The sequence below is a fragment of the Leuresthes tenuis genome, unplaced genomic scaffold, assembly GCF_036924035.1.
Source record: "Leuresthes tenuis unplaced genomic scaffold, fLeuTen1.0.hap1 SCAF_4, whole genome shotgun sequence".
NCBI classification, from domain to species: domain Eukaryota; kingdom Metazoa; phylum Chordata; class Actinopteri; order Atheriniformes; family Atherinopsidae; genus Leuresthes; species Leuresthes tenuis.
Window position 1 is genome coordinate 5166685 of NW_027325358.1, and position 22981 is coordinate 5189665.

A 22981-nucleotide genomic window follows, 5' to 3' on the forward strand; every position below is an offset into this window, starting at 1 on the left:
TAATTTGTAAGTCGCTTTGGATAAAAGCGTCTGCTAAATACATGAACATAAACTTCCTTGCTGTGAGGCGACGGTGCTAACCACTACACCACGTGCATCCCACTCTGTAACATGTAAACTGGAATATGAATGCAAAATGCATCTTTTTTAAACACCATAATCTTATTTACAATAAGGTAGATAGGTTACTTGGTTTCATCTGATGCTACATATCACATGATATGCAGCATTTCATTTTAGAGAGAAGAGGCCTTCACCTGCCTCCCTTCCAAACAAGCCACACTTGTTCAGTCTTTTTTTTAACAGTACTGATATTTAAAACGCCAACTGAACCCTTTAGAGTCTGAGGTGTAGCTCTTTGGTTTTTTGCAGTTCCTTTAAGCAATGAAAGAGCATTTTTTCTTATACTTTGATTTTCAGGCATAGATTAAGCAGGGGCATACAAGCATTTTCAAAGCTTTCGGTGTTATTGGCAGGATAGTTTTGGACCACCAGAACTCTCTTTAATAGTGAACAAACTGAAATTGGATCTAAAACGCTCTGGTTAAGAAAGCGTTGTCTTTCTTGAAATTATGTTGTTCAAGCCACATGGAAGTCACTCTGCATAGAAGGCGCATAAAAGTCTGACTGGGGTTTTCCAAATTGCATGCCCTAAGAAAAGCCTCTTCTCATGAGATCACATCTAAACTATGTTGGCCAAACTCCAAGCACAGTCTCAGTCAATGCCAGGAGTTGTTTCTCAGGCCAAATCAACCTGTAAAGCAGGAAGATGGAAACTGAATGGGGCTGACATAGGTGACAAGTACAGAGAGGTGAAGGCTGGCTGAAACTGGGGCAATTGGGCACAGCAATGACCTGAACTATTCCCCCAAAATAAAATATGCTCCCCATGTGGGAGGATCTGGCTACAGGAAATTGCTTGAATGCATACAGTGCTAGTCTAACGATTTGGGCCTGAGGTCCGTTTCACAAAGCAGGTTTAGTGAAAACTCTGAGTTTATTAACCCTGAAATGAGGGAAACTGAGTTTTTTTTTTTTTCCATTTCACAAAGGGAGGTAACTCAAACCAGAGAAAGAGGGGTAATTCTAGCCTGTTTCAGAGAGATAAGTTAAGCTCTGGGTCAGTTACCGTAGTAACAGACTCTATGAACCTATCCTGGTCGAGACCAGGTTTTTCTCAATAAACCTTGAGTTCCTCTCTGTTTCCGCTCTTTCAGCCATACACGACATTTGATTTCCTCATTCATTCAGTCAGCAGGCGAGTTTTGGTGTAGCCTAGTTCTTCTAGAACTTTTCGAAGTCCATTAGACACAGTAGGAGGCGACTTTTTTCATGAACACGGCATGTCCTTTTGACAACGATCCCCTGGATGAAGGTGCAGCATTACTGCGCACAGGATTAAATATTCGTCGGGAGATGGTTATCAGACCGCATAGATGTTTTTGCATTTCCAGACAATTATCTTTTTGAGTGGCACCATTAGAATCTGTTGGGACAAAAGAAAAAAAAAGACAAATAAATATTTGTATGCATAGGCTTAAAAAAGATATCTATAGGCCTATTAGAAGGCAATTGTGTCTTGGGGGGATGAGCTCCCTCCAGGGATTCCCTCAGCCACAGGCCTTCCAATATTCTGGCTTAGGGCCAGCTCCTCCGCCTCCGTTAGAGGCCACCACCCGTTTTACGGCCTTGTTTCTGTTGGCTGAGTAGAAGTCTGTGTTACTTTGAATAGGCTTAATTATTTAACAGAACATGATAAAGATGAGAAGACATTTATGTGTGTGAAAAACTGCCCTCTATCTGCATGCTATCACCTTCATCATTAGACTTTGGATGAATCATTCAGGAAGGACGTGTTACGTAGTTCCCTACTTATCTTAAGGTTAAAAGATCTTTAAGGCAGGCATGTATATGTTTTTTTTTTAATCTCAGAATGTTGTAAAGAACCAACAAGGTTTATAGGGTTTGCTTCTTGAACAGATAACCTGATACATTTAATGATTTGATCGTAGGTACCATCATATATTTCATGGGAAATTTGGCATCTGTATCACAATGACTGCCCTTTTAATGTGAAACCATAAAAGCAGTAATTTGGTGAGACAGAACATTTTTAAGTAAAATATTAAGTCTTGACAAATAAATTCTGTTTAGGTATTTCTCCATAATATCTTAATAGGGTATCTCGTTGATGATTGTTACGCACTAAACATTTTATTTGAGAGGTGGGGAGAATCTAGTCATATTTCGTAGACATAACTTGGCCCATTTTAACCACTGGAAGCATTTTAATTCCAGTAATATTCATCTCTCAGAAGAGAGTTTATTAAAAAATGTGTCATTACACTGCACTCCAGCAAGTATGAACATTTTGTAAAGTATGACAGCTTTATGATAATAAATGGTGTTCAGCTTTTTATGAGGAAAACTCCTTACATTAGAGCTGTGTTCGCATATCCCGATCCACACCCATCAATGTGAAGACAGTGCTGTATAAATGCAGCTGTAGAGGTGAGGTGGGAGTGCACTTTAGACTTGTTCAGAAGCCACTGGGGCAATTCCAGCGTGAAACTATCCAGGTATGATTGTTTGTTAATTCATTTTTAAAGATTTCTGCTTTTTGCACTTTGTGCATTTTTTATAGTACACTGTAGAAACTAAATTATCTTAAATGAAAAAAAAAACAATGTGATAATGTTAAGTTAATGTGTCATTTTAATTCTGATTGCAATCAGTAAACTGTGTAATTTGTTTGTTTCAAACAAGTTTGTATTGGCGTTTTTGTTGTATATGTGTAACCAGTATGTTACAGTATATGAATATATTGTCCTGATTATTTTAGGTATTTACATCTATTTTAACCAACAAATAATTGCATAGGAATAACATTACAGTTGGAGACCGTTCTATATGTAGCTTTTAATGAATTACTGTTAAATTGATCAAATTAATGCTGAAATTTTTGTGAGCAAATAAAAGAAAAACACAACAATAATGTTGGCTGGGAGTGGCAGCATCACATTCCTAAAGCGTGTTTGTCTTTACGTTTAATTCTTTACATCATGTCTGCCTGAGTAAACCGAAGCACTGGTAGAACTGGTGGTATATTATTGGCCTTTCAAACTTACTCTTATGTTGCATAAAAAACACCAGAAAATTATGCAAATACAGTATATAAGTGAAGGCAATTGTTTTTACAATGATCAGTTTGCTGTTTTTCTATAAAATTATGCTTTGTGGTTGGTTTTAAGTGATATTGTGGATCTTTTAAATGCTCATTGTTCTTCTGGAACTTTGTGCTGTCATTTAACCCAAGATAAAGTACAGGATGTTGGAATATTCTGATGTTTCCTCTAGCAAACAGCATCATTATGAAGCAACATGAGCAAACATAACCAAGAAAACTCCGCCCTCTTCTGATGACTAATTGATTTGTCATTTTCTTTATCTTTGTAGAGTCATGACTTCATTGCTGGGTGTGACTCTGTTGGCCTTGGCTTTAATGGCCCCCACTGTGGCCTTTGTTCCCATCGGGGGAGGGGTGTCCACTCACATCAGCATCACAGGAACTGCTTTACTGCAAATAGTTACTGAGACATGTCGGGATGTGGCTGAGGACGCCGGCGATGACTTCAACCCCACAGTAGGATGATAGAGCACAATTTACAGATAAACAAACAGAGTCCCCGTTCTAACAAATGAAAAATCCGCCCGGTTACATACAGCATGCGTTCAAAAGCAAGAGAGGGACACACATAAAATGCTTGAAATCAACAGTCAAAGGAATAGTGCACTCGTTATTCATCATCTCTTACATTTGAAACTCAGGGTCCATCTCCTGAGGAGCTGGTCCAGGCCTGTTTAGGTCCCAAAGCTACAGGGCTGGTGTCTGGTGCCAAGTTCCACTCAGCTCTTCAAGAGATCTACACCCAGAATGGACTCGTAGACCGCGACTTTGTCAACAGGTATGGAAGGAGGAAAATGACAAAGAGTAGAATCTTCATAAAAAATTAATACACGTGTTTAAAAAGTATCAGATCTGCTCTTACATGTGAACAAAAAAACTTTCAGTGCTCCACACCACTTCAACTCTGAAGCTTTCTTTGAGGGACGTTCCCTAATTACTTCAGGCATGGCGGCCATTAAGGCCAACATTCGCAAGGAAAACTTCAAGGCCGCCAGGGAAACACTGGGAAGAATCCTTCATACACTACAGGTGAGAAGTGTGTGAGACGTCGACTCAACTTCATTTATACAGCATTTTTATAATACAAGTGCAGCTCAATGTGCTTTACATAGCAAAGACAAGACAGAGAAGTAAATGTGGAAATTAAACACAAAATTTAAAGCTTAACAGCTCTTACAATGGCAATTCAGAAATAGCTGTAAAATATGAATACAACGGGAATAAAAGTGGACAACAAAAAATAGTAGCGGCACAAACATAGGGAATTAAATAGAAGCTCTTTCAAATAGACATGTTGAAATCTTAGTTTTAAAAACAAAGAAGTCTGTATCCTTTACTCAAACTGGCAGCTGGTTCCAGAGGAGAGAAAAAAGAAACAGCAGAACACATTTTAAAACTAAATGTGAAAACAACAGTTTTAGCTGAGCCCATGCATTTAAAAGGCTGGACAACATGTGATATTTATGATCTTGAATACGTGTTTCCATGCACTGTCAGGACTTCTACAGCCACAGTAACTGGGTGGAGCTGGGCTACCAAGAGCCATATCTCAACCTTATACGACAAGACCTTCCTCTGGAAAACCTGGCAGGTGAGTGTGTGTGTGTGTGTGTAATATCTCATTTCTCTACATAGGACAATGTGTCATTCTATCTTGGAGCATATCTATTATCCAAAGAGCCTGTTACTGTTTTGAATTTTTCAACTGTGAGACCATTTAGTTGTTAGAATACTTTGTCCAGAAGTTGACAAAAACAAATATATAACACTTGTATGTGACAAATGTTGCATTTTGCTTACATAGATAAGAACACTGCCACCTGTGGTGACTGTCCAAGTGGAAAATGCCGTAATCAGATCCTTCCCAACATCCTGAGGGAAAAGATACTTACATCAGGCTACTTGGACGTCTTCTCTCCTTTAAAACCTCAAGGTATCGTGTCTCTTGAAAATGAATGGTTATTATATTTTTAGAAATCAAAATTGTAATGCAAGGAACAGAAAGAATGAGAGAATCATCACTGTTTTTAATGCAGTGTTGCCTAAGAGCCTGAAGATGGTGGGCATCTGTTGCTGATTTCCACCCTTGCGCACAGAGAAATGTTGAGATTCTCTGAATCTTTTGATGATATTATGTGCAGTAGATGATGGAATATCAAGTCTTTATATACGTAATATAAAGCTTTTAGGACTTTAAATTGAGGAACATTATTCTGCCGTTGTCTCACAGTTTGTAGATGCAGGGTTTCTTTGCAGTTTTCTGAACCTCTATCTCTACCTCTACTAATGACTACAATTGAGTAATTAAAGCCATTTTGATGTATTTTCTGCACTATACATAGTATTGCTTGAGACACAAAAGAGAGCGGGCTGGTGGAAAAAGCCAATTTATGATGGTAACTTTAGGAGCTTGAAGAAAAGGTTTGAGGTGGAGCTCTAATAAAAAAGCTTCTCAGAACATGTATTATTATTCGTATTCCAAAAAGATGCCCAAACCAAATAGGTTAAGTCTGTTTACTTTTAGCTTTTTGTTTGTGTCATATTTATCATGCCTGCAATGTTTTATATAGAAGATATTGTTTATATTGTTTGCTTCCATGATTTGTAAATGTTTTTTGTTGATGTAGTCTTAATGATTTAATAAGAGGTGCTCTTTTTATACCCAATCATGTCAATGATGTTTTACCAATTGATATAATTAGTCAGCCTTTTTGCTGACCATTTCAACTTTTTTTTTTAAAGACGTGTTGCTGCCATCAAATTTAAGATGAGCTGATATTCTTCATGAAAGAGTAAAATATCTCATTCTCAACATTCTATATGTTTTACATGTTCTGCAGTGAATACAGTTTTGGTTTATGAGCCTTGCAAATAGTTTTCTTATCTACATTGTACAAAGTGCCCTGACGTTTTTGGCAGTGGAAGCTTGTATCTTGCTGTAGTTTGTAGTTGCCGGACAGCAATGAGTCTACACCTCTGGCTTTTAGCAATAACAAAACTCTCATAGTATTTCTATATAAAATGTGTTCTACTTTATTATTCTATTTTTCTATGGACCCATCCATGAGATTTTTTTCTTAATAATCAGAACTTATCTGAATAAATAATATTCTTAACCTGTAATTAACAAACAGCAATGCAGTCACTCCTGTATAACTTGCATACATAACCTTTATCCTGTATAACATATGCATTTAGTGTCTGAATAAGGTACTTCAAATCAATATGCAATGCTATTAAAATCGTGCTTACTGTACCACCAAAACAGACATGACTAAACTGTTCCTAGAATTCATCCTAACTAAAAATTTACACTCAAGTACACATACAGATGCATTAAAGACAACAGTTTGAACCAATCCGGTTTGTCCTCTCCCTCCTTTTCTGTGCCAGGTAAGTGTAGCCATGGAGGTGAAAGTGATGCCACTAGTACAACAGTACCACGAGGAGGCATCAGCAAAGATGAGCGTCACTCGAACAACGAGGGCTACCATAATGCTGCTGTGACAGCAGCCACAGAAGCCACCCTTCAGCTGCTTGAAGACATCCGCTTTGCTGCAGGGGATGAAGAATTTCTTAGGTAAAACTGCAAGATATAGACAATGCATATTGCGGTCCTGTGCATGAGTGACAGAAAATTGTTCTGAGTTCGAAAAAAATAAAGATTATCTTGTCCTTTCTCAAAGAATGATGGGGATTGCCCGTTCATCTGTGGTGTGCTTTGTGATTGACACCACTGGCAGTATGTCAGACGATATAGAAGAAGCCAGGTCAGTAGTTTACCAAATCATTGACAGCCAAAAAGGAACACAGGACGAGCCCTCAGAGTACATCCTGGTGCCCTTCAATGATCCAGGTACGAATACTTCTACCTTAGTAATCCTGATTAGGAAACCATTGTCAGTGTCAGCTTAATGCTTCTATTAGGTGTTTTATTTTACCAAGATGCATCCTGTACTTCTACACAGTCACATTGGTTGTCATGGATAAATGACACATTTAGTTAAAAAAAAATTGAACTCCAGGTTAGTCTTTGTGCTCCTTTTTGTTAACATATGTAGGTTTTGGACCAATGATCAGAACAACAGATGCTGATAAGATGAAAGCAGAAATCTCTAAGCTCAAAGCAAATGGTGGTGGTGATAAGCCAGAGATGTGCCTTTCGGGGCTTCAGGTATGACATCGCCAAATCGCAAACTTAGATGGATTTCTTTTAAAAGGTTGAAGTTATGAACCCTTTAAAGACATGGAACCCTTGTTTCTTCAGCTGGCTCTCACTGGTGCCCCCTCCTCATCCGACATCTATGTTTTCACTGATGCTGTAGCCAAAGATTTTAAACTCAAGGACACTATTATTGCTCTCATGAGGAGCACCAAATCAAAGGTAAATGCTGGCACGAAATGTTTGTCAGTGTTCATCCAGTCTGAATAGGTGAGAGGTTGAAAGCCGTATAATTGTCATGTTAACTCATCTCCACAGGTGTCGTTCTTCATGACTAATACCCTCCGTAGGCGCCGTCGTTCTCTCACACCTTCGTTTGGAGACTACAAGGAATTAGCTTTGGCATCTGGAGGCCAAGCCATTCAGGTATCAAAGGCACAGCTGCCTCAGGCCACAGCCATCATTCTTGATAGCTCAACATCAGCCCTGGTAAGATTTTGACACTCTACAAATATCCTGGATCTGAAGCATGAATCAGACCTGAATTTATGGTAAATTGTCCATCTTTCCCTCAGGTGACAGTTCTTAATCGAGCAACAAATGTTGGAAGTGAAGTGACCTTCCCCTTTATGTTGGATGAATCATTGACAAATATCACTATTTACATCACAGGAACATCCATTACTTTTACACTGACCAACCCTGCTGGTAACTCACTGTTCCAAACACTTTAGATAGTATGAATGTCTTCGCTTCTCACTGAAAATATTGTCATGATGATGCGTGAATAACTTTTATAGGGGTGAGCCAGAATCACAATGAGCCCAACAGTAAACTGGGAACCATTCAGACAGTGGGAAACCTGATAAGAATCCGTCTCAACTCTGACAAGCAAACTGGAAACTGGAAGATCAACATCAAATCCAGCCAACCATACACACTTAAAGTCACAGGTCAGATACTGTTTATTTGTGTGTTACATATATACACAGTAGAATGAACTAAATTACTAATTGAGATGTCTTTAGGTAATCTGCAGTTTCAGCTTTACCAGAAAAGTTGTTTTGTTGTCTCAACATTTCTGAACCATGTATTTGCCTCTCAGCCAAAAGAGACTGCTGTCTTGTGGCATCTTTTAAGGAAAGTGCAGGGTTTAGGACAGCTTACATGGACAAATGCATGTATCATTAAACTCCCATCAGCCCACCAACCTTCAAAGAAGTGCTTGCTGGTATTTAAGGCCACAAATTGGTTTAATGAGACGTAAAATAGCAACAAGAGAAATGTCAAGCTAATACGTGTCAATTGTTTCTAAGAACTGATCGTTTGTGGTGTCTGAGTTGTTCTTATTCAGTGTCAGTATTTACTATGAATGTTTGTCCTCAGGCCAGAGCACAATTACCTTCATCTATGATTTTGTGGAAAGCTTCGGAGGACCGCACTCAGGTTATGCAACACTCAGTGGGCGTCCACAAGCAGGTAAAGTAACTACATTAAGACTTATTATTTATGTCTTGATTATTTTATGTCAACTTGAACGCTTGCTTCTTCCCTCCAGGCCAGCCAGCCAACCTGATGCTCTCAGTAATTGGTAGAAAAGGTCCAGCCTCGATGACTGTTGCTGAGGTCGGCTTGGTAATAGTGTCTGGTTCTGAGGCTGCTACCAATGGAAATATGACTGATATGGGCAATGGAAACATTCTGGTGACAGTTGATAAGGTCCCCGAGGGGGAGTTTGTGGTCATTATGAAGGGAGTGGACAAAGTATCAAACAGCGAATTTCAGAGGCAGTCAACGACCCAGATGTCCATATCCAAAGTGAATATCCAGGTATGTCCTTTTACCTCCTCTTTACATCCTCACACTGGACTTGTTTTACTGATGACAGAAACCATGAGGATTGAAAATGAGTATATAAATCCAAATTATTCTAGAATTTAATCTATTAGAATATTGACATTTTATTTGCATATCAATGAGTCCCCTAACCTGTTTCTCCTCCTTATCCCTTCTAGGCTGTGGTGAGCAGCAGTGTGGAGCCAGGAAAGGCCTTCAGTATCCCCTTTAGTGTAATGACCCAGGGTGGCAGTGGTCCATACACCATCACTGCAAGAAATGACAAACAATTTCCCATGACCTACCTGGATCAGTGAGAAGAAGCTACTACAAATAATTCCTTTGTTTAATGTTAAAATCTGGGATGATAACATACCATTGTTATTTGTTGGCAGGGTAGCTTAGATAAGTGGAAGAAGAAAACAGTTTGCCTTGCTTCAGTTTAACGGAAATACAGTTGAATCTCTAAGCCCCGTGTCAGTCATGTGAAAAAGAAACTACTCCCTCGTTTTCATAAGTATCAACATAAATTAAAAAAATCTATTGGTCCTGATATATCTCAGATGAACATCAACACATGACATTAAACATTATTATTTATTGGACAAAATCTAAGCTTAAATACAGTAGCAGTGTGTGAAAAACTAAATACACCCCATGATTGACTTCCTTGTAGAACCATCTTTAGCGGCAGTAACTTGAACTGAATGTTTCCTGTAATTAACATCAGTCTCTTACATAGTTATTTTGGCCCACTCTTCTCTATAACATTGCTCTTACAACTTGAAGAGTTAAATTTATGTATGCCTGTCTCCTTATTGGGTGAATGAGTGTGTTTGAGTATCTGTGTTGTTATTCCAACCAAACACTGAAATCTCAAAATTGTATTTTCTCCTCTTTTGACAGGCTCACCTTGACAACTGGACAATATGCTAATGCTACATTGACTATTACACCGCCTGCCGCCACAGAATCAGGCACTGATGTCACTCTGACTATTGAAGCCAAGTCTTCGAGTGGTTCTGACTCCAATTACGCAGTTCTGAGATTGTCTGTTTTGACCAAGGTAACCAGAGTTTTCATCAATTAGATATGGTTGGAATCAGTGAAATACAGTGGCATGCTAATGTCTGGTCAAAACTTCTGCTCCTAGTAGTGGATAGTGAGGTAAGGTTGGGATGAACTGACTTCTAAAAGGCATTTATTTAACATTCTCAGATATTATTCTTTAATTTAGCTGTTTTCTGTTTCAAAATAACAAAACAGTACAGGGCTTCCCCACAAACAAAATTAAATGAATAAATGGTAGATAAGTTTCACAGCTTGAAAGGGATGTCACGAAAACCGATACTTCTGTACCGTGGTATCGAATTGGGTATCGAGAATCGTAGAATTTCACTGGTATTGGTATCGATCACTCAATATCTGATATCATGGCATCCCTACAGCTTGCAAATGCATTTTATAGCCATCAAAGTTTTGTCACACATTTTTCCTTCTAAAAGATACCTGATTATGTGGGATTGGACGGTTGTTTAACACATGGGGCCCTTTTTGAGGCCCAACTTCAGATTATATATAGGTGAGAGGACAATGAAGTGCACATCTTTAACTTGATCCTCTTGAAATAGTCCGCTGTAGATTTTTTAAAGTGTGTTCAGGATCATTATCCCTTTATGGTAACCATCCTCTTCTTGTCTTCAGTGTTTTCACAGACTGTGTGCTGTTTACATCCTGAATTTCTTGGTATTTAATTTAAATAATTTTTCTGTCTATCAGTGAAAAGTTCGCTTTGCCACAGGCTGTAACAGCATCCTTAAAGCTCCACCATAATGCTCAAGAGTTTTAAGATTTGCTTAAGTGCCATGTTACATGGCTCTGTAACTACTGTCACTCTTCTGTCAAACTTTCTCCTCCTCCTTCACTCTAAAAGTGTACAACACGGAAATAATATATTTGACTTTAAATGTTGAACATAACCTTTTATCTTCAGCTCCTTTGTCCTTGGAGATCAGTTCATCATATACTAACTTTACTATTCAGGAGCAGAAGATCTTTATATACCATTGCAACTGAGTAGAGGCGTTTTAAACTAAGCCACTAAAATCATGTTTGCATCTGTGTCATTCTGTTATAAACTGACATGCTGAATTACTCTCTTATAAACACAAATCTCACATCTTTTTTTTCTGTCCAGATTACAGATTTTTTTCAGCCAGAGTGCAAAGTGACTTTTGTGGCTGATGATTGCCCTCAAGATGTGTCCCAGTGTGAACCTCATCAGTGGGGGCTTTTGGCTAACCTTACCGATGGAAATGGCACAGGGATAGAAAGCATTTCCATGAGTAAGGGTAATGGAACCTTGATATACAGCCCGCTGACTTTTCCTACCATCCTTGCAAACTACAGCGCGTCCTGCTGTTCACAGATTGTTGAATTTGTAGCAGTAGACAAAGTCGGCAATGTGGGCAAGTGCTATCATTCAATCGTTCGCTCTGGCGGCCCCCCCGCTCTGACTCTGTCCCTGCCACTGTGGCTTTGCCTGTTGGTATCCATCTTTGTGGCAAGGCCTTGAAGTAGGTTTGCTGGGGTTAAAATCCTCTATCTGCTCTCTGTATGACTGTTAATAATACTGTTGATAATAAAACAATGGTTTATACCATTTTGCTTGTATGCACATCATGGGAGAAAAGAACCATTAATGATTCTTCTTGTCATGGGAAAACTGTGCAAACATGATGCTTTATAGATTACATTTTATTTTGAGCGTCTAACAAAATGTTGACCAATAGCCTCCTTCTCAACAGAAAAAAAATCCCCATTATTAAGTACATGGGGTTTGATGACTTCTTGTAAATAAATCCAGAAATCTAAGGACTTCCTAGATTGCCAAAAACACCGGTGGTTTTTGCTTCTGCACTGTTTTGATTGTCCAAGTCATAAATAAATACAGACTTCTCAGTATGGCAACGCGTGTTCATTTTTCTCAACAACTTTTCACCCAATTTACATAAAAATATATAATATAATAATATGCATATTTAAAATGGATGGAGATAGTGCGAAACATACTGCCATTGATCAGGAGTTGTAATTCCAAGACTACAAAGTGTTGTGATCGCTGTGACTGACAGAGGTCTGTTGGTGCAGACTGGGGGCTTACACACAGTGATGTTATGGGATGTAGTCCTCAGCACACTTACATGAAAGTTTGTGTAACTTGTTACAACTTTTATTTCCTCTTCAACAGCTCATTGAACTCTCTCTGTCCATCATGTTGACTTAGGACTGAACCTAACATCCACACAGCTGCCAGTTTGGACTTTGAAAGTTTGGGTGTGCCATTGTGAAAGTGGGAGCTGTATTTATCACAAAGACCAAATGGGCATTGTTGTGAGATGGAATGCAGCATGATAATCTTTTAGGCTGTGATTGAAAACACACTGCACAGGGGTATGGGAGTTGCCTTACAACAAGAGTTCTTGGTTCGCATCCCAACTGGGGCCCTTCTGTGCATATTCTGCCTGTGCATGTGGGGGTTCTCTCCAGCTCCTCCCAGCATTCCAAAACATATTTTTAAAGTTGACTGATGATTCTAAGATGACCACCGAAATTAGTATTTGTTGTTGTGTCGCACCTCTTACCCAAGTGGTGCTGGAATAGGTTCCAGGGACCTTCAGTTGGATGAAGCATTTATCCAATTTTTGTACCAGTTTAATCCAATTCAAAGTAGAAACCTGTCATAACCTGCTTTATACTAATAAGGGTCATGGGGAAAAAAACTAAACATTACTGAAAGAAAAAGCTCACACTCACTTTTTTTGGACAATATCTCATTTATTCCCCGTTTCCTGAAACAAAATATACGTCTAGATTTGACAGAAATCAAATCAGTGTAAATTCACAGTATGTACAATGACTTCAAAGACGCTGACAATAAAAGCATGTATTGATGTAATTTGACATGTTTCTCTGCGGTTAGCATATAAAGCATCTAGGAGAAAATATTAACAAATCAAAACTGGTGTTGACCATAAAAAAATGGTCTAAATTCTTAAATAGAAACAACACACAGCTGAAGCAGTCCATCTTTACCTGTGCCACATCATCTCCGAAGGTGTGTTTCAACCACACGTGAAAGGTTTATTAAAAAGTACACAGCGGCACATGCGTTGTAATGTCAAGATTAACAGCAGAACATCAGCTGAAAGTGTAACTACTCAAACACAAACGAAAAGCTTATGTCCAAAGGAGTTAAACACCTTAAAAACATTCACGCACCTTTACAGTCCCGACTTCAGGTGGTCAATTATTGCACAATCAACATTAATAAACTTAACTGCCAATTATAGCAGAGCAGCAGGCCAAAGCTACACAATCAATATAATTGCTATATGACTAATGTGAGGTTGCCAGGCAACATGCAGCAGTCGGGCAAATTGATCACAGATCGCTCCTTCACAATCACACATATATACATTTTTGCAACATGCATTTTGTCAAACTTAAATACTCAGGGTTATATATATATTTTTTGGAGTATCAGAGTCCTCCTTTTAGCTTTCACAAAAACCTGCCTGAAAAACTGAAACATGCCCATTAAAAGCAACTTTCTCTCTTATTATACAATTCTCAGTGAAACAGGTCGGCCTCTCGGAAGCCAACCTTTCACTCGTCATGATGCACGTTTTTCAAATGCTTTTTCAGGTGGCCGGTCTGTGTGAACTTCTTGGGGCAGTGTGGGCAGGTATGTGGTTTCTCCCCAGTGTGGGTATACTTGTGCCTTTTCAGGTTATTGAAGTCTAAAAATCCTTTCCCACAGTATGAACACCAGTGCCTCTTTTCCCCATTGTGCCACCGCAAATGCACATTTAGTTCCACTCTCCTTGTGAATTTCTTTTCACACAGGTGGCAGTGGAAGGGTTTCTCTCCAGTGTGGATCCGTATGTGGACCTCCACATCTCGTTTCGTGAAGAATCCCTTGCTACATATTTGGCAGACAAAAGGTTTTAGCCTGCCGTGGACCATCTGCTGATGTTTGGTGAGGCCAAAACGGTAGACAAAGCCCTTCCCGCAATGACGGCAGATGTGGATCCGACCGTTGCGGTGGACCCGGCCATGCCGTTTGAAACTCTTGGAGTCTGGGAAGCTCTTCCCGCAGAGTGAGCATGAGAAAGGCCGGTGTCCTGCATGGAGACTGACATGGCTCTCCAGGGCAGGACTGCTGCTGAAGATGCGACCACATTGCCCACACTGGTTCCTCAACAAGTGCTTACCAATGACAGCTAACGGCTGTAAAGGTGACACAATGGGTGATTGGTTGAAAGGTATGAGGGGAACTTTGTCTTCCACCTTGGCAGGTGGTGGCTTCCTGAACTCTGTTGACGGCACTTCATTAGGTGGTAGTGTAGGAGGATACCACACTTTAGCTCTACACTTTTTCACCTCCAGGTTTACCTGGTTTTCTGCCAGCGGTCTTTTCTGCCTTTTCAATTTATTAGATGTTTTCATTTTAGGTCTCCTCTTAGCTTTTGCTGCTTTAGCCAATTTCAAAGCATTTGCAACTTTAAAATTTGTTTTCAGAGCAGGACGTCCTTGAATTGATCTGTGTTTCTTGGCGGGAGTAGATGCTCCTGGAGTTTTAGGACATTTCATTTCATGGCATTTGATATTTTTAACACTTTCAGTACTTAAGCTATACCTCCCAGGACTGAAAGAACTGGATTCTCTTTTAATGGATTTGCTGTAATGGCTCACTTTAATGAAAGTGGAGCTATTAGATGGACCAGACACTTTAGGACTGGTGCTGTTTCTACTTAAAGTGGATTTTCTAAGACCAACACAGGGAGACTCTGTCTTTTTAGGGCTAGTAACCTCTCTCATTAATCTTTTAGGACATGGAGAGGTACATTTTGTACTTTTGGGGCTAGAATTGTCTCTAGTCATTTGAAGACTAGCCCCGTCTTCAACAGAGCTGGGCCTCATGGGACTTACAGAACTGGATCTCTTATTTCTGGAACTTACATGAACTCCGTCTGAAGAAGATCGGCATAGACTCACAGAAGCTAATTTAGTCTTTTTCGGGCTTGTACTTTCTTTTGTTGAGTTAAACTGCTCTGGACTCAGAGATGTGGAATTGTTATTATTTGTGCCAACACAGTCTGTGACTGATCCGGGCTCCCCAAAACTCACAGCAGTAGAATCACTAGTAGACTCAGATGTACTAGAACCGACAGAGGCCGGCTGACCAACAGTGGTTTTTGCTGAAACATCTTGAGATAGTCCAGGTCTCCTACGACTAACAAAAGAGGTGGTACTACGGATTGTATCAGAAGTAATATTCTCAGTTTCATCTGATTTTGTTGAGCAAGCAGAGCTCTCATTTATCAGATTGTCCTTTTCTAATCTAGGTTTCTTAGAGCTTTTGGCAACATACACCATTTCTGCATCCGTTTCTTCTGTTGCAGCTCTTTTAGCTTCCAAGTGAGTTTTCAGGTGACTTCGTAGTCCGGCGACAATCGCATTCTTCTGCAGGCGTTTCCTCCTACTGGTTCTTGTCTCTGTGACGTCTGCTGAGTTATCGGTGCTGGACTGAAACACAATGTAAGGATGAACCACAAATTTAGTAACAACACATAGGAGACACAAAAATGAGCATCCATAAAACGATCAGGGCGTTTACCTCTTTGTCTACGGCTTGGACTACTGGTGATACTGACAGTTGTGCCAGAAATTGAGTTTTAGTCATTTGTAGGTGAGGGTCACACGTGTCTTTGGACGTGATGGAAGTTGGCCGCAAGAGGCCATCTGTTGGATTCTCTTGCACCACACTGCTGATAATTTCCTGATTCAAATGAGGAATTACTTCCCTAACAGAAGTAGGTTCAGGTAATGGGACCGTCGTGTTGCTGGCTACAGGCGACTTCACTAAGACCGTCTCTGACACAGAAGACGATAAATATGGCTGCACATCTCTGTTGATTGGGGACTCTTCCAATATGGATGAACCCTCTGGAATTTCTGACACACAGAGGGGGTTCACAGAGGATGTAACTGACATTCCTGAGTGCAAGATGGTTGAGTTTGATGAATTTTGAGTGATGCAATCAGAAAATCCTTCAGATAGTCTTGAAACAAAGACAGATTCTTTGGTTGACACTGGGAAAGGGAGTCTTTGTAATCTGACCACTGGGCTGAGCTTCAGATCAGCACTGGAAGGTAACACTGAAGATAAAGGTGTTGGTCCTTGTCCAACTGACATTTCTGAACTTGAACAGACTCCCGTAGGAAAGGTATTGGTTTCAGAAACTGAGGTAGTTTGTTTGGAAGACTCTATATATTCAGTTGACTCATCCATTTTGTCAGACAATATGCTTTCATCAAAGAAAGATGGACTAGAATCATGTGTTTCCATCCATGTCAACGATCCTACAGGAGCTGGAGCAGACGGTTCAGTGGCTCCCTGCTTTACAGTGAGAGAAATTGGTTTCGCCAATGCCTCAGCTGACACCTGTCTTGGAGATATAGTTATTTTTTGGTGTGGGGAAGGTTCCAACGATTCATCTGTTAAGACGGCGGAAGACTGTAAAGGAATGATAGGAAGCAGCTTATTGTAAGTAACTTTGATTGTTTTCCGGGAAACAGAAGAACGGGGATGTGCTCCAAGAGGTAATTTTTCAACTTTAGATGGTGGAAGTAAATTATTCTGTGCAGCTGTCAAGGTGCCTTTCGAACACATCGGTGAAGAAACTCCTGTGACCTTATTACACGTATTAGGCTGCCCAGGCCTTGGGACAATAATGATCGTGCGAGGTGCATTACTGGGTGCTCCCAATGTTATCAGAGGACGTGGAAGCGACTCCTGAGTGGTTTGAGTTGCAGCAGCTGATAAGATCACCGATTTGATAGTGCTAGATCCTCCTCCCTGCAGAGGAGTGAGTGCATGCTGTTGTTTTGGTACGACAACTTTATTTTCAGCCTGTGCATAGCTGGATGAAGTGGCGCTCTGAGGAGCAACATCCTGTGTTTTCGCTGTGAGCAGAGTCTCGACAGGTGGAGCACGTGTCTGCATTGCTGCGGGAATCTCAGTCACTGCTTCTAATGTACCCACAAGTGGAGCATGTTGGGTTTTGGGTTGATCTGTGCTTTGTGGTAGGGAGACTGCTTTTGCCACGGTGGACTGATTCATGGCTTCAACTAGAAGCATTGCATCCTGAAGACTAACAGAGGTGTGGTGTTCTTTGAGTGGACCTGACGCTACTTGCAACAACTCAGCTTGTGTTGAGTTTGGTGTTCGACTTACTGTTGAACCTCCATAGGACTGAGCCTCGGTTGCATCTTCTTCCACTGCACTGGAAGGTGGTTGAGATTCAGCTTGAGTTGGCATGTTACAGCTGCTCAAAGATTCAACTGAAACTGGTGGAGAACCAACTTCTCCCTTCTTCTTGTTTGCAGTCTCGTGGACAGTTGAAGTGATAATGGATGAAGTCTCCAAAGGCTCAGCTGGAGATGCTTCTGAAGACATTGATGAAGAAACTGCAGGTGATACTTCAGCCCCCTCCTCTCTTACTGATGGGGCATTAATACCCTCCAGTCCTTTTGGAACCTCAGTGGACAATGACAAGACCTGCGGCTGCCCTCTTCTACGCTGTGATGACAAATTGAGCTTAGGACTACCCTCACCTTCTCTTACGGCATCTTTTAAATATTCAGAAGTTACTTCATTGTTCACCAACATAGACTTTGCCAACTCTTTGTCTGTACAGTGCACATCTGCATGTTGTTGCACAATAACTTCAGTTTGCTCATTTAGGGATGCTGCATCGTCTTGGTGACACTCTTCAGGGACCAGTTTTGCTTTTTCAGACATTGTGGGTTCTTCCTGCATCTCTGCCAGCTTCTGACCACCTTCCCACTCTTCCTTAATGTCCTCTCTCAGTGCATCTTTGAGTGAAATAACTAATGAATGCTGTGGGTCAGATGACTGGTACTGGATGTTCTGTGATCCTCCTAAACATGCTAGATTTAGAACTACTTGGGTCTCCACAGCTTTCTGAGGGGAGTTCATTTCTTCTGCTGAACATTCTTGGACAATCATTGACTCCTTACTTTCAGCTCGACGAACAGAAGCCTCTTCTGACCCTGGGTACAACAAAGACAGATAACAGAGGAAACATTTGAAAATGGTGGAGTAGTAATGCTCAAATCTTTGTTTTCCTGAATCCTACAAATACAACAGGAAAGGAAGCAATTAAAAAATTTCACCTGAATTATTACTGATGAATTGTCCAGAGGCCACAGGAGGCTCAATTTCCTCTTGCTTCAAGGCATACTGAAGAGAGGAATCACTGTATGATTCCTGGGAGGGCGACAAACAGTTCAATTTTTATGGAACATAATCGCTGGGGCCATTCTTATTTTTGTAACCAAGAGTCACACGAACCTCCTGCTTGACGAGTAACAAAGCCATCTTAGAATTTCTGTCTCCATAACTGACATAGTTGTGCTCCTGCAAACTGTAGTCCACCCTCTCAGAGGCACACTGCATCTCTTGGTTTTGCAGTGCAGAGTGTCTCAGTGGTTGACATTGCTCCACTAGAACTGTGCGGCAAGGGACGAGGTCTGTAGAGTAAAGAACACAACAGGAGAGGACTTACAGTCATTTTTTTTTTTTTTTTTGGTCATTTACCTGCTCCAAAGCAGTTTCTCTAATTACCAACATGCTGTAAACAGATGCTAAATTTGGTATTTTCAACACAGTAGAGCTAATCTACCATAAGATGCATCACTAAAGCGTGATAAGATTATATGCATAACATACTCAGCTCAATTTAGTCAAAGAGTAGGTGTGAAGACTTCTCAAGATTTGAACTTGACTGAACTGTTTTACTGAAACATTATAAACAGAACTACTAGTGTGGATTAGCCTTTTCATTAGTTTTCCTGAACTGTGTGTTACTAAACTGTGTTTTACTAAACTGTGTTTTACTAAACATTATAAACAGAACTACTAATGTGGATTAGCCTTTTCATTAGTTTAGGTTATAACGAACTGTGTTTTCCTAAACTGTGTTTTCCTAAACTGTGTTTTACTAAACATTATAAACAGAACTACTAATGTGGATTAGCCTTTTCATTAGTTTAGGTTATAACGAACTGTGTTTTCCTAAACTGTGTTTTCCTAAACTGTGTTTTACTAAACTGTGTGTGACTAAACTGTGTGTGACTAAACTGTGTGTGACTAAACTGTGTTTTCCTGAACTGTGTTTTCCTGAACTGTGTGTTACTAAACTGTGTTTTACTAAACTGTGTTTTACTAAACATTATAAACAGAACTACTAATGTGGATTAGCCTTTTCATTAGTTTAGGTTATAACGAACTGTGTTTTCCTAAACTGTGTGTGACTAAACTGTGTGTGACTAAACTGTGTTTTACTAAACTGTGTTTTACTAAACTGTGTTTTCCTGAACTGTGTTTTCCTGAACTGTGTTTTCCTGAACTGTGTTTTCCTGAACTGTGTTTTCCTGAACTGTGTTTTCCTGAACTGTGTTTTCCTGAACTGTGTGTTACTAAACTGTGTTTTACTAAACTGTGTTTTACTAAACTGTGTTTTAATTAAACATTATAAACAGAACTACTAATGTGGATTAGCCTTTTCATTAGTTTAGGTTATAACGAACTGTGTTTTCCTAAACTGTGTTTTCCTAAACCGTGTTTTACTGAACTGTGTTTTCCTGAACTGTGTTTTCCTGAACTGTGTTTTCCTGAACTGTGTTTTCCTGAACTGTGTTTTCCTGAACTGTGTGTTCTCTTACTTTACTTTATTTTATAGTCAGCCTAAATCAAACAAATAATTGCAGACATTTATTGGAAATCAATCAACGAGATGACGTCATTAAAAGACTACCAGCATGAAAACAACAAAGACAACATGTGACATGTATGTTGGGTTCATGCAGCCTTCTTCAAACAGGTGAATACAAACGATTATGATAATTGTGCAACCATGACTATCATTATCTAAAATAATCGAAATTACACGATTTAATTGTTAATGGTGACAGATCTGGTTGTGAAAATATGAATGGCTGTCACTCATGTGCTCGTGAATATGACTGGAACATGAATGTCAGAAAACTGAATGCTGTTAATGTAACAAAACGATAAAGCTATTAATGTTACGCACCTAATGCCTGAAAGGGTGTGTCCAAATAATCTAAAAGGACTTTTTTTTTGCAGAGCAAAGTGCACAAACTGTACTTGAATCGCTGCCACAATAATGGGTTTAAGTAGAAAAAAATGCAAGGCATTGTTGGACGTAAAGCCAGGGAAGTAATGCTAATGTTTTTGTTATTTTTCATGACAAAAAGAGAGAAAATGGAGATCAGCTTCTGTGTTATGTGCTATAAGGCAATCACAATCAGCGTGGAATCCATAACTAATCATGGAAATAATGTTGCAGCTGTAGGACAACCAGCGGTGGCATCCCTGGACACACCACTGAGTGTTCACAACAGTTTTTTACTTAAACCTGAACGTTTTAACCTGGAAACAGAGGGCGCCACTGCACCTGCAGCATCAGATCTAAATGCCAAGAGACCATAGATGTATGCAGCTCAATCTCTAGCTGTAGCTGCACTTTCAAACGTAACAGGAATCAAGATAATGTTAATTACAAGACAACACCAGCGCTAACAGCAGCAGACTTTCTGTTCGAAAGCAAACTTGGTCAAAGGAAACAATTTAACCAATAAGTCGGACCTTTGTGGGTATGATGGTTTTTACTTGCCATTGGGCCTCAAAATCTGCAGGTCCTGCACCCAACTGAAAGTGGGCTTTGAACTATTTAGAGCTGTTTAACTTCACGGATGTGTAAGCACTCCCTCCACATACAAGATAAGTTACTGCATCCAGTCAAACACTCTTTGTTCTCACACAAACATCTCAGCAGCCATCTTCAGCATCAAGACCGATATCTCATAAAACACAGCAACCACGAACCAGAATCTGAAGCACGCGACGTCACTGCTAATTCTCACTGACGTCACTGTTACTCATGTTCTTCTTCCTGGTTTCCATTTCACGTTTCTCCAGAAGCTGAAGCAACACACCCTTACCGTCAAAGCCCCTGTTTTATTCTAACAGGAGGGCTGCCTTCACACAACTGTTACTGGGTTTCAGCAGAAATTCTTCAAAAATAAAACCTATTTGGAGAACTACAACATAAATCGTTGCGATTCGAGATGTGCCAAATTAACCCGTTCTTTTCTAACACAATCCAGCCATTTCAGTAGAACACACAGGCCACACATGTACCAACCTCACCCCTCAAATATTCCAATGCAGAACTACAGGTCAGGACTAAAATCAATTGAGAGCATTTGAGCCGAAGATCACCTGAAACCAAAAAGTTTTACTCTACTAAATATACAAGTGCGTACTTTTGCAGTATATTTGTAATCAGGGCATTGGACTTCATGTTCATCTGCGATGTATTTCAGCTTCACCAACATGTGTTTGAACACATACGATTGTATTTACTTTCTTATCTTTTTGTTATATACAATATCCGTAACACACACAGCCATAATACCCAGAGGTTGCTACTGTTTCTCACCTATTCTTTACACCCGGACACCACTGTATGGTTTCCCTCCTGTTCTGGATCCCACGCTCTTGATAAGACTGAGCCAACAAAACGATGACTTTAACGGACACGATAAACGCACCAGATAACGATAATATACAGAGAGACCTAGGTAAAACATTAAGTAACGTTACAGTACGATCATTATAGTAAATATCAATTAGCTTAGGGTGCTAACAGGCATCATTACTCACCACATTGTACGGCAGTGTCGCATTTTTCCAAGGCGTCACTTTGCTCCGCAGCAGGGTCTCTTTCTTTGGTTTGTCCAACCGGTTGGCTTTTCGCAATCTCATACAGTGTACATCTTGTTTTGAGGTCCTCGTTCTCCTTTCTAATATTGGATATTTCTTCCTTCAGCTCGTCAACCATAGTTTCGAAAAGTTTCGTGGTCTCTGCGATGGCGCTCTTCAGCATGCTCTCCATGACGGAGGCATACTTGGTCTGAAAATCATCCGCCGACATTTCGATATCGTGGTTGCTCCTGATTTCGAAACGAGGTCCAACTTCACCGCGCCATTATCAGAGAGCTCACCAGGACTTGGCCCAACATGGCTCCCTCACATGGATAGACGCGGTCTTCGCTTTGTGTGACGCACATCAACTGACAACCGGAGTTGAGCAAATATCCGCTTTTCTAGATTCAAATTCAGACTATGAGTGAACAGAAACTTGTGTCAGTATCGCATTACCTCTGATTTCTTAATGTCGCGCCAACGTTCGACACACCGATTAAGGCAAGGAACGTTCTTTCCTGGTTCCTCTCCTTCTCTGGAATATATTGGCAGGTTGTCCAAAGAAAGCTAGCAACGAGCTTCCAGGCGCATTACTGCCACCTATTGGTCTGGCGTGTGGGACTGTGAAGTTGAAACTAGAAAGACTTGAAACTTTTAGTTCACGTCTAATGCAAGTATTCAGTGTTAAATCGAGACACTTTTCCTTGAGCTTTTTAGTTTATTTTTCTTTTTTGACAGCAGTGATCTCCTAAACATGGAATGTAAAATGTAAACAAACACAAAAGAGACATTTTACTATATAATGACAAATATTAGCTCGTGTTTACCGCCGTGTAACATCCCCTCCTCTTTTCCCAACAGTTAAAGCTAAAAGTGCATGTTGTCTTTCCTACACGTCTGCCAGGCACCAGGT

The 22981-nt window shown here is 40.1% G+C and overlaps 2 protein-coding genes across 3 annotated transcripts in view; one reads left to right on the plus strand and one right to left on the minus strand.

Annotated features, from left to right (window-relative positions):
- Positions 1-11953, plus strand: part of vwa11 (von Willebrand factor A domain containing 11) — a 28770-nt gene extending 16817 nt beyond the window's left edge. For both annotated transcript variants that reach the window (XM_072384236.1, XM_072384237.1), the window contains exons 2-18: positions 3457-3643; positions 3829-3965; positions 4072-4216; positions 4685-4778; positions 4992-5120; positions 6581-6767; positions 6874-7043; positions 7249-7361; positions 7455-7571; positions 7668-7838; positions 7925-8057; positions 8150-8302; positions 8736-8828; positions 8908-9179; positions 9365-9498; positions 10092-10251; positions 11383-11953. In XM_072384236.1, coding sequence (XP_072240337.1) covers positions 3461-3643; positions 3829-3965; positions 4072-4216; positions 4685-4778; positions 4992-5120; positions 6581-6767; positions 6874-7043; positions 7249-7361; positions 7455-7571; positions 7668-7838; positions 7925-8057; positions 8150-8302; positions 8736-8828; positions 8908-9179; positions 9365-9498; positions 10092-10251; positions 11383-11760 — 2769 coding nt within the window. In that variant the 5' untranslated portion in view covers positions 3457-3460 and the 3' untranslated portion in view covers positions 11761-11953. The remainder of the gene's footprint in view (positions 1-3456; positions 3644-3828; positions 3966-4071; positions 4217-4684; positions 4779-4991; positions 5121-6580; positions 6768-6873; positions 7044-7248; positions 7362-7454; positions 7572-7667; positions 7839-7924; positions 8058-8149; positions 8303-8735; positions 8829-8907; positions 9180-9364; positions 9499-10091; positions 10252-11382) is intronic.
- Positions 11954-13017: 1064 nt separating this feature from the next.
- LOC140305376 (uncharacterized) lies at positions 13018-22584 on the minus strand. Its single transcript, XM_072384234.1, has 5 exons — positions 22027-22584; positions 18628-18806; positions 18450-18543; positions 15868-18326; positions 13018-15776 (listed from the first exon to the last, which is right to left on the minus strand). The coding sequence occupies exons 1-5, from the start codon at positions 22295-22297 to the stop codon at positions 13854-13856; spliced, it is 4926 nt and encodes a 1641-aa protein (XP_072240335.1). The 5' UTR covers positions 22298-22584; the 3' UTR covers positions 13018-13853.
- Positions 22585-22981: the final 397 nt, after the last annotated feature.

What these genes read in the sequence shown, in the direction of transcription:
- LOC140305376 (XM_072384234.1), bottom strand. Translation starts at nt 22,297, where the DNA reads ATGTCGGCGGATGATTTTCAGACCAAGTATGCCTCCGTCATGGAGAGC. An exon ending in CGACACTGCCGTACAATGTG is followed by an intron (nt 18,807 to 22,026) that starts GTGAGTAATGAT and finishes TTTACTCTACAG; the next exon opens with ACCTCGTCCCTTGCCGCACA. An exon ending in ATTCATCAGTAATAATTCAG is followed by an intron (nt 18,327 to 18,449) that starts GTGAAATTTTTT and finishes TGTTGTACCCAG; the next exon opens with GGTCAGAAGAGGCTTCTGTT.